Genomic DNA, 17,597 nt, shown 5'->3' on the forward strand with positions numbered 1-17,597 from the left:
TGAAAAGGGAGAGAGAAAACATAGAGGGGGAATATTAACAAGGTAGACTGGGTAGTTATTACTCATTTAGCCAACTATAATTCCCTAAGAAAAGGTTAGTGGAAAATGGGGACAAGAGGAATGGGATGTGTGGAGAGAATCTTCCTTGGACAAAGAAGGGTCACTCTCCACATACCTAATGTCCTTGAAGCTTATTACACTTCTGTACCCAAAGTGCTAAATTGACCACTGGGTAAAACAAAGATCCTTGCCTATGTGTGGCCAGAGGTATTCCCTACCTGTCAGCATGAGGACAGCTCCCAGAGTGAGGAGGACGAAACCAACCAAGGAGATTACACTTCGGAAGAGGACTTCAAATTGCTGAGGATTCAGCTTGCTACGCAGGTAATCCACAAAGGCATGGATCTGGCACAGACCAAACACCCCAAAGGCTGCCATGTGCTCTGATGACAGGACAGGCTGTGAGGAAGAAGCACTATGAATAGTAACCAAGGTATAAGTAATAAATGGATATAGCTCCAGATCTTCAGCTCATCCCCAGATCAAACTCAATCCAGAGGGCTGGATGTAGGGGTAGAGATTTAAGGTCCAAAGTTACCTGGAGTAAAAGGATAGGAACAGGGGGCAGCTAGGTGGTGCAGTGGATAAAGCAGAACTTGAGTTCAAATCTGACCTCAGACACTTGACACTTACTAGCTGTGTGACCCTGGGCAAGTCATTTAACCCTCATTCCCCAGAAAAAAAAAAAAAAAAAGGATACGAACAGGCAGTTTTTAGATGATAAAATAAAAGCTATCTACAGCCATATGAAAAAAATGTTCTCAATTACTACTGATTAGAGAAATGCAAATTAAAACTACTCTGAGGTACTACCTCACACCAATTGGCTAATATGACAAAAAAGGGAAAATGATGAATGTTGGAGAAGATGTGGGAAAATCGGAACACCAATGCATTGTTGGTGGAGTTAGAGAGCAATCTGGAGCCATGCCCCAAAGCCTATAAAACTGTGTATACCCTCTGACCCAGCAATACTACTACAAGTCTATATTCCAAAGAGATCATAAAAAAGGGAAAAGGATCCTTATATACAAAAAACATTTATAGCTGCTCTTTTTGTGGTGGCAAAGAATTAGAAATTGAGGGGATGCCTATCAATTGGAGAATGGCTAAACAAGTTGTGGTATATGAATGTAATGGAATACTATTTTTCTGTAAGAAATAAAGCAGATGCATTTCAGAAAAACCTGGACATCCATGAACTGATGCTGAGTGAAAAGAGCAGAACCAAGAGACCATTGTACACAGTATCAATAACATTGTGAGATGATTGATTGTGATGGATCATTGTATTGCTGAGAAGACTTAAGTCTAAGACAATGCCAAAAGACTCATGGTGGAAAATGCTCTCCACATTCAGAAAAAGAACTGTGGAGTCTGAATGAAGATTGAAGCACACTATTTTCACTTCTGTTGTTGTTTATTCTTTCTTGCGTTTTTTTTCCCTTTTGTTCTGATTCTTCTCTTACAACATGACTACTGTAGAAATATGTTTAATGTGATTGTAATGTATAACCTACATCTGATTGCTTGCTGGCCTCAGGAGGGTGGGAGAAAAATTTAGAACTCAAAAATATCTTTACCTATAATTAGAAAAAAAAACTTAAAAAAAGCCAAACATTTAAAACAAACAAATGAAAAAACCCAAAGTTATCTGGAGTTAACCACTCCAGACCAGGGCATCATTCATCTTAAAGCCTCTGAAATAGCTTCTTACTCACAAGGGAAACCAAACTCAGATACAAAGTTTCTGTTTGCCTTAGCAGTTGACCATTACCAAGGATGGGCCCTATACATTTATGAGAGGACTTGGGCCTTGTTTTCTTAAAAACCTGTGTCTAGATCCCAGGAGGTGGTCAAGAAGTCACTACTGTTAAGTGAAGCTATTAACAGCTAACAAGAGAAGAAGAATAACTTCTCTTATTCCTATCAACTCAAGTCTCTTCAAAAGCCATCCCCCAACCTTTCCCAAGTCAAAAGGTTCAAGTAGCCCAAATAAAAGTGACAGAGAAAACACCCCATCAACAAACTGCACTAGTGTGTAAAGTCAGTTTCCTGGGGGTAAAAAAGTTGACAACACAACCCAAAATTATGCAACTAACACCTCACTCCCATCATTAGAAACTAAATTAGGTTATTAGTCTAGTCAGAGCCACCTAGGAAAAAAAGGTCAAAAGGTAGATGTTCCCACACAACCTAAGGCTCACCTGGAAACCCACAAAGGAGATCTGCATAGAAAGGATGGTCCCCAAGCAGTACACAGTACAGTAAGCCACATAGATCCGGTGGGAGAAGCGCCCTGTCAGCATCAGCACCAGTACGTGGAGAGGGATCAAGTTGATCAGAAACACATAACCTCCCCATGAGGAGACCTGAGCAAGGACAGAAAAAGACAATTTCTTTAAATTTCTTCCCTTGATTCATAATCCATATGCTCTTGAAAAGTGACTGTTACTGCCTTTGAAAAGAACTTCGCTTTTCAGCAACTATGACCTTTCTTCCAAAGAGATTAATTACTATATATGATGCCTGAATGCATTGGGAGGGATGCTAAATTCTTATCTATTACTATTAACCACCCCCATGCTCTTCTGAGGCTACTAAAGAGAAGGCCATGCTCTTCAACTATTCCCAACCATCCCATAGAGCCCCCCCCCCAAAAAAAAAGGTGGAAGGGAAAGGGGAGTCAACAACAATAGTAACTGTTCAATTCTATGGCCTGTACCTCACCCTCAGTGCCAGCCCAGATGCTGCCTACTCTCAGGTCACATGGAGACCCTAGGGATGTAAGGGAAAGGTATAAGAGTGGAAGACAGAGTGCATGCATATATGCTTGAATAGAAAAAGTAGAGTGGGTAAGGAGAAATAAAAAAAAAAGAAAAGGAACAAACTAATCAAGCAACAAGTGCCCCCAAGGTGTATAGTGCAATACCAGATTGGAAGGTATTAAAAAAAAACCGGGGGGGGGGGGTTGGGGGGGGGAGAGAAGGATCTCCCACCCACATTTACTTGCTATAGGCTTGGCATCCACCCCTCTATTAGACCATGATCCTAATGGGAACTAAGGAGACAATCCATATCGTCTGCCTCAGCCCTAAGGCACTTCAGGGTCTAGGAGGAATATCTGATCTCTATTAATGTCAATTCCCAGTACACTCCCTCCCACAACTGAACAGAAGTCAGGAAAAAGAATGGATGGTTACCATGTAGAAATAGGCAAGGGCACATTTGGCAGCCCAGTAGGTAGAGCCTGTCTTTACTGCCTTAATCCACATGTAGTAGGTGAGCAGCATACAGAAGATGGCAATCCCTGCAAAGAAATATACCACAGCTCATTCAGCAAGGAACTGACGTAGTTATTCACCTCACAAATTCTACTTCCTATCAGGAAAGTCCCTAAAACAAGAGATGCTCATTTAGAAAGCCAGTATCTAACCAGACACCGTTCAGATCAGAACTCTGATGACATCCTTTCAAGTGGAACTTTTGGCTATTAGTTGCACAAACTTCAAGCTAATTCCTTGGGGTTGAGGTTATAAAATCCTCTGCACATTATAATTGCTAGTCTTATTTCCCTAAGTGGGAGAAATGGGTAACAAACATCTTTGGGGATGATATAACACTAAGGAGATTTAACAAATCTGAGTGGCCTCCCAGACCCCATCTGCTCTCTCCTCATTTCCTCCCATGACCAGACACTATTTTAGTTCTTAATGCAGTGTAATGGGCCTAGACACCATATCTTACTGCTTTACTGAAGACATGATTAGGAAGTAGGAAGAGCATACTTTTTTCAGCATTTTAAAAAACTTACCTTCATTGTCATAGGAACCTGCCACAGAACGGGATATATAGCCAGGAACCACAGCAATCATGGCAGCAGCAAGCAGTCCAGCACCTGCATCCTGGCAGAACAGAATCGAAGCACAAGGTTAACACCCCCCCCCACACTGGTTGACAGGAATGTGGGAGCTAGGTCTCTAGGTCTCTTCCTATGCTGGGTTCAGAGACGGGTAACAGCTATGCCAAGTAGTTTCAAAAGCCTATATCAGATAACCAGACAGTCTAAAGCTAAGAACTTACATTACCACTTTCTAAGTCTGTAGAACTGCTATGGGAACAGATGACACACATTCTGAGGACAAAAAGGTCATACAATAGCAAACATCAGATAAGAGGGGAAGCAGCAGTGAAATGAGCAGTCATTTGGGTCACAAAACCATCAAAAAATGGATTAGATAACCCACCTAGGATAAGGACACTAAATGATTCCTCAACTGAAAAACTTGTAAATCCTTTTTAAAATTCTCCCAAAATAATATACTTGATAGGAAAAATTGCATCTTTAAATGCACTTGAGCTCTATCTCAGAAGGTGAGGTAGGGGAAGTTCCACAGTAAGGGTGGGAAAATAGAAGGAGAGCTGGGGTATGGGCTTGGGATTATAATGTTGGGTCATTATTACACAAATTGGGAGCTCAGAGCAGATGGACAAGACTCAAAGTTTACAATGCAAAGAACAGGTACTCCAAGAAGCTCAGAGGTAATGTGATCTAGGACAGGGACAGTGAAGTAGGAAAGAAGTTCACACCAAACTGTCCTTTTTATTTCGAAAAATGAAGGAGCAGGGCGGCTAGGTGGCACAGTGGATAAAGCACCGACCCTGGATTCAGGAGTTCCTGAGTTCAAATCCGGCCTTAGACACTTGACACTTACTAGCTGTGTGACCTTGGGCAAGTCACTTAACCCCCATTCCCCCGGAAAAAAAAAACAACAGAAAAATGAAGGAGCTAGAATTTACTATCCCTCAAGTACCCCAAATCATATTCTGCAGCAAGACAGTGCAGAAGAATGTCAACAAGCAAATTAAAAACAGAATCCAGGAAGCCACTATTGGCAATGCTGAAATTTGGAAGGGAGTTAAACAGAATGAGATTCAGTACAGAAACAAATGGTTTATAAATAAAGTCAATGAATCTATATCTATTTCAATGTCTGCTATGTGACAAATTGAGTCCTAAAAGTTAGCCAAATTAACCAGAAAGTGAAAAACCCACTCAGGAAGGCACCCAAAATTCAGAGTTCAGCTGAGCCAGTCACTTTCCTAGCCTAAGGCAACCCTGAGAAACTAGGAGATGCTGATTAGCAATACCAGAAAGAGGCCTTTGGGAGGAAGCTCCCAAAACTGGTGAAATCATAGGTTTAAAAAAAAATTATTAACATATAAATTAGGGGTAACTAGGTGGTGCAGTGGATAAAGAACCGACCCTGGATTCAGGAGGACCTGAGTTCAAATCCGGCCTCAGACACTTGACACTTACTAGCTGTGTGACCCTGGGCAAGTCACTTAACCCCCAGTGCCCCACCAAAAAAAAAGAAAAAAGAAAAAATAGCATATAAATGACTGAATATCCTTTATATTTTATAGGAAAAAAATACAGGATCACTAATGGTGGGAAGCAGCATATCCAAGGGAATAATGGGAAAGAGCTCACCAAACCCAGTCTATAGTTATCAGCCATCCTTTTTCCCCTCAGCCATGACTAAACATATGCAATACCATTCTCAAGAACCCTGCCACCTCCTAATCCTTCACCTTGAGCTCTTTGGTAAGATGGTATGTGACGATGGTGGTGAAAGAAGAGAAGAGAGGGGCCAGGAAAACGCAGACATTCCGAATGTCAATAGTGATGTGGAAAAAATGTAGCACGTGGTAGATTGTAGCAGATGTGATCATTAAACCTGTAAGGAGCAGAAGAAACTTAATTAGACAGTCCAAACTGGTCAGGAGGTTAAGAAGCAGAAGAAGGGAGTTGAGTCAGTATCAACTGATTGGCTAGGGAGGTCTTAAGATCAGAAATACTATTCTATTAAGTTCTAACAAGTTCATTTTCTCTCTTAGGGATTTAATCATACACTTCAAAAGCATGAAAGACCCTCCAATATCCTCTTTGTCTTTATGGAATCCACATTTAGAAATCTACAATCACAAGAGAATTAATGAAGCCCATGAAGTATGGGTGTTAAAATTTTAAAGATGAACTCTAAACTGAAACATGCAAATTCCATATTTGGGATTTCCTGTGCACCTGGATAAATTGTTCCTCCGATGATTCGCCCCAGAGGGTACCAGGCCCGGTCATCAAACCAGTTATGGAATTTATAAAATCCCTCCTCAGTCAGGAACCGGGTAGTTCGATAATTAAAATACCTATAGCAAGAAAGAGAAGCTTATTGTCTTTACTTCTTATCCACAAATTCTTGTCACTCTCTGAACAACAAAACAATGGGCTTTGCTTTTCACATGACATTAACAAAGAATTAATCAGAAACACCGTTCCAATAAAAGTTGGCTAAATGCCACAGAGGAGGTCAATTATGAAAATCACATTACATCTTATCATTCTTATTTTCTAGCTACCCACATATAACTAAAGTACTAACTCTCCATGAAGGAAAAACATAAAACTATAATACTACAACAACAAAGTAGTCATGCAGGTAGTCTTAAATACACTTATCTACCAGACTCATGCTTTGCCTGGCAGCTACTCAAGCCAGCCAGAGAAGTCCAGGAACTCAATGAATAACTGAACTGAAGCAAGGACTGTCAATACCTCATAGTAGCCACTGTGGCATTTGTCCAATGGCAAGCTTCCACAAAAAGGTATCTTGTTATTACAGAATGCTGTCAATGGTGAGCAGGCAACTCTAACAGGGTGGCTACCCCAAAGACAGTAATTTACAGTCTTAAAAGATATGTTATAAAAATGTTAATCCTATTCATAAAAAACTTCTCACTGTAGACCGAAACCCGAGGCATATTCTCATCCTGATTTTTAAAACATCTGCATGCCATATATACCATCAATATCAGCCAACATTTAGTAAGTCACATATAACTAGCCTTCTCCTAGACTCTCTTAGATACAAAGGATGCTCAAGGATTACTGAAAACAAAATATTTCAAGAAGTATAGTGGGAATTATAAGGTCTTCAGTTCCAAGAAGAAACTCCCTGACTTTATTTACAAGCTGGCAACAAGGGCACCTCCAAATTCTCCCTTCTCTATTTAATTGCAAACACTTCAAGAATGTATGATTTCCTGAGGGTGACATGCCTTACAATGACATAAACTGCCTTAGTGGATGATTTTCATGAATTGCCTCATCTACAAAGAAAAAGTCAGCATCCAGGGGCCAACCTCCTGAAGAGTCTCTGAACTTGGGCTGGATTTTGTCCAACAGACAAAGGCTACTGGACCCATATGTGAAGCCTCTTCAACTCGGCAGGGCCAGCCTGAGCTCATATTCAGCTACCATCATCTTGGGAAACCCAGAGACACATTTATACCACTGGTAGACCTAGTCTGCATCTCATAATGGGACAAAATGATGACATTGTCCTTGACAAACTTACTTTGGATTTAGGTGGGAGATCCAGAATTTAGAAGCCTGATATTTTGTATGTTTTCAAGGAAAGAAAAACAGAAAGGAAAAAAATAGCTATCGATTGTCACTGGATTCTAAACTTGGGTTGATATCCAAATAAAACAAAGAATAAGTTCATAAATAAACACATAAAAGTTTTGAGGTATATAACATGCTACTGAGAGTTCATGAACATCATAAGGACTAACACATATAGAGCTTTAAGAGATTTAAGGTTTGCAATGCACTATATATTATCTCATTCGACCTTCAGAGCAACCATGATATTATTATCTTCATTTTACATATGAAGAAACTGAGGCTGGGAGACATTATGTGGCTTGCCAAAGGTCACAGAGCTGCTAAGGGTCTAAGGCAGGATTCCAAGTCCAGGGTTCTGTCCACTCTATTACCTCACTGACTCTGAATTCATATCAGAAAGGCTTCGTGGAAAAAGAAGCATTTGAGCTGCAAAAGATTTCAAAGGGGAGAGGCACGCTGACCATAAAAATCAGCCTGAGCAAAGGCATAAAAGTGGAAAAATGCAGAATCTGTTTGAAGAAGAATGAGGCCAGTTGCATTGTTTCATTAGCTTGGAACACTGGCCAAACAAGAGGAATGCTTCTTGTACATCCTGAAAGACTTAAGTCTGCCAAGATTGATACAAATGCTTAAAAGTGACGTGACACTTTGGTTTCAAACTATGTGATCATTTTTTCCTCAAGCAAACAGATCCTCATCACTGAAAAGTAACTAGAATTTGGACATTAAGTCTGAGAGTCTATAAAAAGGACAACAAAGTAAGAAAGGGTACTTACGGATCAAACTCATGGATGACACTTTCAAATCTCAGAACAGCAAACAGACGTGTGGAAAAAGCTATAAGACACAGAAAATTGATGCATTACTGGTCACATAGGGAGGGTATACTTACACTTGATCAGTACTAAGCCCACAATGAACTACAAAATTACCCTGGAACAAAATATCTTATATCTTTTTGACCAAATCAAATGAAAAAAGATAAATACACAAGCTACATTCTTCTGACAACCCCACATAAGCAGGATGCTTTAAACACAGCATTACAGGTTGCATGGAAAGGTCCCTGAATTTGTACATATTTAGAATATCTAAGTTCAAATCCCTGTCCACTTACTAAGTGAGTGACCGTATGGAATTATTTAAACTCTCTAAGCCTCAGTTTCTTCATCTGTAAAATAAGGGGGTTGGATAAATTCTAAGGTTCCCTCTTATTCTAAGTCTATGACCCCCAACTCCCACTGTAAATATATAAACTACTGAACAGCTTTACAAAGAAAATCTCAGATTACCAGAATTTAGAACTGGAAAGAAGGTTAGAGATTGTCTAGTTCAACCCCCTCTTTTTAGAGATGTGGAAACTGAAGCCCAGAGAGGTACAGTAACTTGCCAAAGGTCATTCAGGTAGTAAATGGTAAATACACATCTTCTAATCCCAAATCCACTGCTTTTTCCACTCTGTCATAGATACTTTTCTATATAGCCCCAAACAGACTAACTGTAGAGAGAAATCAAGAGATAAGGAAAACAAAATTATACTTATGCCTCCTGAGGAGCTAAGAAGTATACTCTGGAGGACAGGACACAGGCTTTCTATAATGTTAAAATAGGTATACAGATTGAAGTTAATTGCTTGTCCTCTTCTCCCCTCATAGGTCCAAGGATCATCAGTAGCCATTTCAGAATCAGTACAAGATGGATCTTCCCCTATATAGCTCCCACTCTCTCCCAAACAAGCATTAGCTTTGGCTTTTATTTGTCTCACCTCCTCTCCAATTCAAGTAGAGGGAATAAAAAGCAAACATTTTTTGATTCACATACATACAGTTAAAATAATGAAAATGAAGTAGAATAACAATAGTTTTCTATTTTAGGCAACTGGGGTTAAGTGATTTTACCAAGGTCACACAAGCTAGTAAGTGCATGAGGTTGTATTTGAATTCAGGTTCTCCTGACTCCAGGGCCAGTGCTCTATCCACCTTGTCACCTAGCTGCCCCTAGAATAATAATATTACTAATAGTAGTTCATTTTACAATATTTTGAGATTTACAAAGTACTTTATAACTATTATCTCATTCAATATTTGCACAATAACCCTTTGAGGTGGGTGCTCTCAATCCCACTTTATGAAAAGAAAACTAAGATTGAGAAAGGTTAACTGACTTAGTGGGGAACACAGAGCCTGTTTGTGTCTGACATGGGATTCAAACCCGTCTTCCTGAGTCTAAGCCCAAGGTTCCATCTGATGAAAAAGGATAGAGTTGAGGGCAGCCTGCATAAGGAAAGATTGAGCTTCTCTATCTCAGATCCAAGGACTTTCTGCAAACAAGGAAAGATCCAGATATACACTCACATAATACAGCGGCCATTGACAGGATAAGAAGCTTCAGAAGAGTGTCTTGCTTCTCATAGGACAGCCGCAAAAATCCCAGCTTGGTCATCTTGGCATCAAAGATAATGACGGATGGCACTCAAACAGCTAAAAGGGGGAAAAAGAAGACCAAAGACTCCTAAAATCATTTACTCAAGAATCCAAAAACTATCAATCAACCTTCTAACTTTGCCGTGGGAAGAGACCTCAGCAAAGGAAACAAATACTTAATACTCAAATGAGATTCAGAATTAAACTACAAGACCTCATGAATTTTGCATCTATTAAAAAAAAAACTGACAGAAGTTAGCATAGGTCAGAAAGTATAACGGTATTCACATTAGAAGATTAAAGAGGAGTGATTTATGCTTCACTATCCACACTTCCTTATATCCCAACATGCTTAGACAGCTGGCAATAATTAGGGTGCAATGAGTATCAGGAGACATAGGAGTAGAAAAGAAAGAATAAAGAAAATAGGAAAGACATGAAAAAGGTAAAATAAGTTCACAAGAAAAGTGAAGATATGTAAAAGGAAACAGAGAGAAAAGTATAAAAAGCAGTGAAACTAGGAGGGAGAGAACTAGGCATTGGCTGCCAGATCAGCATCATTCCCAACTCCAAATGATGCTACCTTTTTTTCTTCTTCCCAAGTTACAGTGGCTCAGAGTCATTTAAAGGTCATGACTGGTCAATAATAATAAAGACCCAGATGCTGGACACCCAATCTCAAATCCCACCAAACAAAACCCCTTCAAATCTTCTCATGGGAGTGCTATTATTGCAATATTAAACCTATGTCATAACTAAGCCTTCTAGTTTAAGCATTTGATTTCATGACATTAATTTACTAGAGTAAAGAGAAGATAATTTTTCTCCTCTGAAGTGGAAGAAGGCTAAATTAATCTCATAGTAGCTCCTCCAGAAAGCATCAATCTCTCTAGCTGCATTAATGTCCACATTGCACAATAGGTCTACTCTTGTGAGAAAAATGAGGTGGGTATCTCTTTGCAAATGTAAAGTTGTTAGGAAGCTAGGCAGCCCTTGGTGGTGCTTTTTATTATTAGGGTGATAGGGATCAGACCTGGGATTTCATTGGTGTAAAGAACCAATGCAGCTCTGCACCTTATAATGTTAGAGAATTGTCCATAACACCAAAAAGTTAGTGATTTGTCCCTGATGACACCATAAGTATGTTAGATGAAAGATCTGAAACCAGGAAAACCAGGTCTTCCTGGCTCCAAGTCCAGCTTTCTACCCACCATACCACATTGTCTCTAATTATTAGATATACAGTGTTCATCTACATAGAAACAGTCACTAAGGTCCTTACATACTTTGGGAAATGAGCTACCTCTGTAGAAAACAATATTAAGAATTTCTTCTCATGCCTTAAAACTGTATTCAGAGCCAAGCCTAAAGCATTCTGTAGCATTTATTCAAAAATGGATCATCCTGGGGGCATCTAGGTGGCGCAGTGGATAGAGCACTGGCCCTGGATTCAGGAGGACCTGAGTTCAAATCCAGCCTCAGACACTTGACACTTACTAGCTGCGTGACCCTGGGCAAGTCACTTAACCCCCACTGCCCCACCAAAAAACAAAACAAACAAAATGGATCATTCTGAAGAAAGGAGGAAAGAAAATATTTCCTTGGACTAGGGTTATGGATATAAAGAATGATAGTGACTTCTACATCCAAAAATGTATAAATTTGAGCATTCTCAAATTTTGAACTATCCCAGTTTCTAAGGTCTCTGAGCAAGGGTAATCGAGTGATGATCCCAAAGCATTACCATTCTGAGATCAGAAAGGCTGGATACTCCTTGATTCCAGGGAGTTGCCACATTTCTGCTAGAACTATGGCAGGTTTGTACAAAACCTGGTATAGTTACAAGTCAACATGCTGGCAAGACTCCCATGGCACACCTAGGAAAACAAGGTGAAGAAGGAAATGGGCAGAGCTAAGAAATATTACCTAGAATGCAAAGTAGAGGGACTTGTCAGACAGACAAGTGGAACCCTATAAGATATTTGCAAACTGGGAACACAACCTACCCCCTCCATCCTACCAAGGGGTAAAGAAAATAAAGAAGGGCATGGGCCCAACGTGCTGACTTTGAGTCCTCCTTAAACCACAGAGTCCTGCATGCCTCTACCATCTACTTGTAACCCTGCAAGGCCTGCAGCCTCCCGGATCCTTATATCCTTCTTTCCTGTCCCTCATCTACAGCTTCCCGTCCATTTCCCAGCAGCAAATCCCTCAGTTTTCCCCCCTCCCCTTCCCTCCAGTCTTTACGTCTCCCGCAAGCTCAGACCTGCCCAGCCACCACTTCCTCCTCAGGGAGCACGAGAGCTTTCACCCACCCTCCTCCCCCGGCTTGGGGTTCCCATCTCTCCCTCCTCCCCTCTTGGGGGGGTTCCCGTTCCCCTCCCCCCACCTCGTAGCCGGAGAGAGGACAAGAGGACACTCCCACGCCCTAGCCTTTGCAGAGCCACCCCGTACAACATCCCATTCAATCCCATCACATTCTCCCATTCCCTCCCCTGCAGCATCCCGAGTGGCCCGCTTCTCCATTCCCTTCACCCTACTGACGCCCCACTCGAGACCCATCCACCTCCGCACACCACCCAGCCCACATCGCGCCCCGTTACACCCGCCCCTCCTCTTCGGGTTACCCCCTCGGGGCCCTCACCTGGGTTGGGTATTGCCGGGCTCAGCTCCTCTCCCTCTGCCATCCGTTTAGCGGCCGGCGCACCCAACCCTGACAGTCTCCTGCTCCGCCCCTCCATTGGCCACCTTAGCGCCCATCCCCGTCTTTTGTCAATGTATTGGATAAGAAAGCTGTCTGTCAAGTATGGGGGCGGAGAGACAGGTGCTATGCGGCTGTCCCATTAGCTGATGACTATGCCGCTTAGCGGAAATGAGGCGGGACTATTTGCTCCCGCCGACCTTTTATTGGCCCAAAGATGAGGGACCAAGAGAAGCCCAGAACGTGCTCTAAGAAGTTTGGTTGATGCACAAAGAGTGACGTGTCCGTCTGCGGACCGAGCCGGAACCGGGATTAGTGGGTGTGGCGAGCGGAGGACAATAACGTGACAGGAAGCGGAACAGGTACCCGGAAGGTGATGGAGGCAGCTTATCCCATCAAGCAAAGCGGCGCGAGGTTGTTGCAGGCACCTGTTTTTCTCAACGCTGCACTGTTTAGCGTCGTCCGGTTCCTCAGTTACTGCTGAGAGAACCTTATTCTCACTCCCTTTGTTTTCCTCCACCCCGCACCCGGTCAGCAAATAAAGAACTGCTGCTGAAGAATAGTTGACGTCCTTTCTGAGCCATATGCTCTTCAGAGGCAAGGGACCCTGGCTGATAACTTTTGTTTGCCCCAACCTCTGAGCGGGGATTGTTGGGATGAGAAACAGAATTAGAGGAAAATTCCCACTTATTCAGAGGAGGGAAAAGTTGGCAGCCACATATTTCTTAAAAGCGGCAGAAAGACCTACCTCACTCTTCAGATTACTGGGTCCTGTGAGGTCAGTTTTCTCATTTGAAAAATGAGGGGGACCAAACTACAAGGGTCTCTGGGATCTCGTCCTGCTACAATATTGTTTGGGTTGCAGAATGACTTCATCAAGAGGTATTTATTAAGCACCTACATTGTGCCGGCGCTAGGGGTCGCAATGGCTCGAGTGCTGGCCCAGAGTCAGGAAGATTATTTTCCTGAGTTCAAATCGGGCCCCAAACACTACTAGCTGTGTGACCCTAGTCACTTAACACTGTTGGCCTCAGTTTCCTCATCGGTAAAATGAGCTGAAGAAGGAAATGACATCACTCCAGTATCTTTCACAAGAAAACCCAAAATGGAGTCACGAGTTGGACACAACTGAAATGGACTGAACAACAAATTAATTTTTTCCAATTCACCTATAAGAAAAATATGAGAAACTAGAATTTCTCGCTGAAATCTATATGTACTGGATTAATTTCCTGCCAATTTGTTTAATAATAACGCTGACCAATTTTTTTTATAAGTTTCATAAAAGAGTTGCAAAAAAACCTCTGGTCATTTAAGCCATCCTGCTTCTCAACAGGGATCTTCCCTACTACATCACCTCAAAATCATCATCCATGCTTTATCTGATGAGCTCCAATGAGGGAAAATGCAGCACTATCTAATGAAGCCCATTCTATTTTGGGACAATTCTAGTTATAGGGTTTTTTTTTCCTTTACAGTAAACCCAAATAGAAGGCTTTATAAAATTGATTTCTTCAATATTTATCTCCACTGACTCTTATCCCTCTTTCTACAAAATTGTTCAGGTGTCTTGATCCTTTAAAAAAAAAAAAGCCTTATCTTAATTTTTCTACTTCGTTCAATAATAATCCCCTCTCCTAACTGCTATACTGGAGATGGGGCAGAAGGACAAAATCTCAACAGAATTGTCCACTACTTTTCCACTACCTCAGACCCCTAGCAATTTAGTTTGTCCCTAACCATTCTCCAGAAAAAGCTCTTTCAAAGGTCATTAATGTTGCAGTTTTTGACTGCTTTGCAGAATGACTATTGATCATTCCCTCCTGAATACTATTTACTTCCTTTATTTCAAACACGATTCTTCTGATGTAGGAGGTGAAAAAGGGGTTAACAGAAAAACCTAGGACCCAAGCTTTAACTCAAGATATTAGCTAAAAAGGGAGTCAGACCTCAGTTAATGGATAACTTATGCTAGGTTCTCGTGCCCACATAAATCAGTACCTATAACAGGATCAGAGGGACCCAGGCCATGGAGACCTGAAGAAAAAAAAAAAAGGGGAATTGACAGCCCATAGAAATTCAGACCATAAATAAAAGAAAAATGATTATGTTTTGAAACTAGTCATGGGTACCAGAAAAAGATATGCGCAGAAAAAGCCAAATTTGTCCCCAGATTCACCTTATGACGTGTAAACCCCCCAAAAAAACACCTCCACAGAAAAAGGTACTGGCCTCGGGCGTTGGCTCAGGACCCCGGGGAACTCCAAATTAGGATAATCCCTCCCTTGTAACACCCCAAGGTGGAGAATATTATAATGAGTAGGACAGGCCTTCCCTTGTACCTCCCCAAGGTGGAGATTATTATAAGACTGGTAAATCAATTTATCTATACTATAAATATAACTGTCTTTTCTTTCACTATTCGAGATACCTTTCCACTTTTCTGTTTCTCTCCCTGTGATCACTCACAGCATTGCAATAAAACTTGGTAAACTGAGTCACTGAGTCTTGTAATTCTTTTGGGACAACTCAGGATCAATTTGACCCCAAATTTCTTGCCCACATCACTCCTACCTTTGTACTCTCTGCTGGCTCACTGTCCTAATCCCTTTAAGTGAGTGTTTTGCTAGAATCAATCATCACAACACTTCCCAGTGTGTCCAAGAGTCTGAGAGCAGTTTCAAGCTTTAAAGTTTGAAACTGCTCTTGGATGTTAGGGACACCCACTCTATACACATTTTTCCTAGGCAATCCCAAAAATTGCTATGGTTTCCAACTACCATCTTTATGCATTCTCAGACCTATTTATCTCACCCTTTTCTACAGATAAAGAATCTAATCGTCACACTACACCTGAAACAAAATCTCCCCCTAAACGTGTTCCTTTCAAATTGTGGTACTGGTATCCATTCTCCCATGTTTGAATCTGAGGGCCCTTTTCCCTTTCCTACAACTCAAATTCACTTAGTCCTACTGAATCCACTTCTGAAACACCTCTTGCATCTATCACCTCCCTTTTATTCTAACTACTATCACCTTAATATAAGTTTTAAATCTCCTAACAAGTCTTCCTGCCTCTTATTTTCTCTTTCCTACAATATATCCGGATACAATTGCTCTATCTTATGTATAGGTTTGGTCATATCATTCCTCTGTTGTCTTACCAAATAGGGTTTTTTTTTTGTTTTTATTTTGTTTTTGAGGGGCAATGAAGGTTAAGTGACTTGCCCAGGGTCACACAGTTAGTAAATGTCAAGTGTTTGAGATCGTATTTGAACTCCTCGTGACTCCATTTTGGGTTTTCTTGTGAAAGATACTGGAGTGATGTCCTCCTGAATCCAGGGCCAGTGCTTTATCCACTTCACCACCTAGCTGCCCCATCTTATCAAGTAAAGTTCAGGCTCATGTCTTGACTTTCATGGCCCTCTATAGTCAGACTATAAGGCATCTTTTTTTCAGCCTTACATTATTCTTAGTTCCAGCCAAGCCTGATTGCTCTCCAACTCTTAACATTCTCGTTTCAAGTCTGTTCACATTGTTCCCTACACTCAGTGTCCTTTCTGTTCTTCACTTTCACCTTTAAAAACTCAGATGCCTCCCGTAAGTTTTCCTGATTCCCCACCAGTAGCATCTTTTCCCTTTAGATCTCTTATAGCACAGAACAATTTCAGAACTAGAAGTGACCATCTAGTCCTCCAGTACAAGACACTCCAGGCCTTCCCTGGAAGGTCTCAGATGAGAACTTACAACATCCTAAAGTTAAGTGATGGGATCTCAAATTGTATTATAAAGCAGTAATCATCAGAAAAATCTGGTACTGGCTAAGAAATGAGTGGTGGATCAGTGGAACAGATAAAGTACATGATACAAAATAGTAAATGACCATAGTAATCTAGTGTTTGACAAACTTAAAGATCCAAGATTATTGGACAAGAAATCATTTGATGACAACTGCTGGGATAACCGGAGAACAGTTTGGCAAAAACTACGTATCTTATACTGTATACTGAGATAAGGTCAAAATGGAAATATGAATTAGACATAATGGGTAACATAAGCAAATTAGGGAAGCATAGAATATTTTACCTGTTAGATTTATGGATAAGGGCAGAATTTATGACCAGACAATAGAAAGGGAACATTATGGGATGTAAAATGGATCATTTTGATTCTATCAAATTAAAAAGGTTTTGCACAAACAAAACCAATGTGGCCAAGATTAGAAGGAAAGCAGAAAACTGAGGAGAAAGTTTTATACTAAGTTTCTCTGATAAAGGCTTCATTTCTCAAATATATAAAGAACTGAGTCAAATTTAATAGAATATAAGTCATTACCCAATTGACAAATGGTCAAAGGATATGTAAACTGGCAGTTTTCCAACAAAGAAGTCAAAACTACAGTCATGAAAAAAATGCTCTAAATCACTATTGATTAGAGAAATGCAAATTAAAACAATTCTGAGGTACCACTCACACCTGTTAGATTGGCTAATAATGACAGAAAAGGAAAATAAATGTTGGACAGGATGTGGGAAAATTGGGACTCTAGTGTGCTGCTGGTGAAGTTGTAAACTGATCCAACTATTCTGGAGAGCAATTTGGAACTATGGGCTATCAAACAATGCTTACCCTTTGATCCAACAATACCACTGTATCCCAAAGATTTTTTTAAAGGGGTGTGGAGGTGGGAATGACCTATTTGTACAAAATATAGCAGCCTTTTTTGGTGCCTAAGAATTGAAAATTGAGATGTCCATCAATTCAGCAATGGCTGAAGTAGTTGTATATGATTATAATGGAATACTACTACTGTGCTATAAGAAAATGAGTAGACTGATTTACACAAATGGATGCAAAGTGAGCAGAACCAGATCATTACACAAAGTAACAGCAATATTGTACAGTTATCAACTGTGAATGACTTACTCAGCATTACAATGAT

At 40.8% G+C, this 17,597-nt stretch overlaps 1 protein-coding gene across 1 annotated transcript in view; it reads right to left on the reverse strand.

Moving 5' to 3' along the window:
- The window catches only part of STT3A (STT3 oligosaccharyltransferase complex catalytic subunit A), a 31,020-nt gene extending 18,308 nt beyond the window's left edge, over positions 1 to 12,712 (reverse strand). Inside the window, exons 1-9 of the mRNA XM_043996190.1 lie at positions 12,599 to 12,712; positions 9,886 to 10,011; positions 8,308 to 8,368; positions 6,149 to 6,270; positions 5,656 to 5,801; positions 3,875 to 3,965; positions 3,264 to 3,370; positions 2,268 to 2,432; positions 279 to 459 (exon numbers count right to left, since the gene is read on the reverse strand). Of these exons, the coding sequence (XP_043852125.1) occupies positions 279 to 459; positions 2,268 to 2,432; positions 3,264 to 3,370; positions 3,875 to 3,965; positions 5,656 to 5,801; positions 6,149 to 6,270; positions 8,308 to 8,368; positions 9,886 to 9,973 (961 nt within the window). The 5' untranslated portion in view covers positions 9,974 to 10,011; positions 12,599 to 12,712. The remainder of the gene's footprint in view (positions 1 to 278; positions 460 to 2,267; positions 2,433 to 3,263; positions 3,371 to 3,874; positions 3,966 to 5,655; positions 5,802 to 6,148; positions 6,271 to 8,307; positions 8,369 to 9,885; positions 10,012 to 12,598) is intronic.
- Positions 12,713 to 17,597: the final 4,885 nt, after the last annotated feature.

The sequence above is a fragment of the Dromiciops gliroides genome, chromosome 3 (genome assembly GCF_019393635.1).
Source record: "Dromiciops gliroides isolate mDroGli1 chromosome 3, mDroGli1.pri, whole genome shotgun sequence".
Taxonomy (NCBI): Eukaryota; Metazoa; Chordata; class Mammalia; order Microbiotheria; family Microbiotheriidae; genus Dromiciops; species Dromiciops gliroides.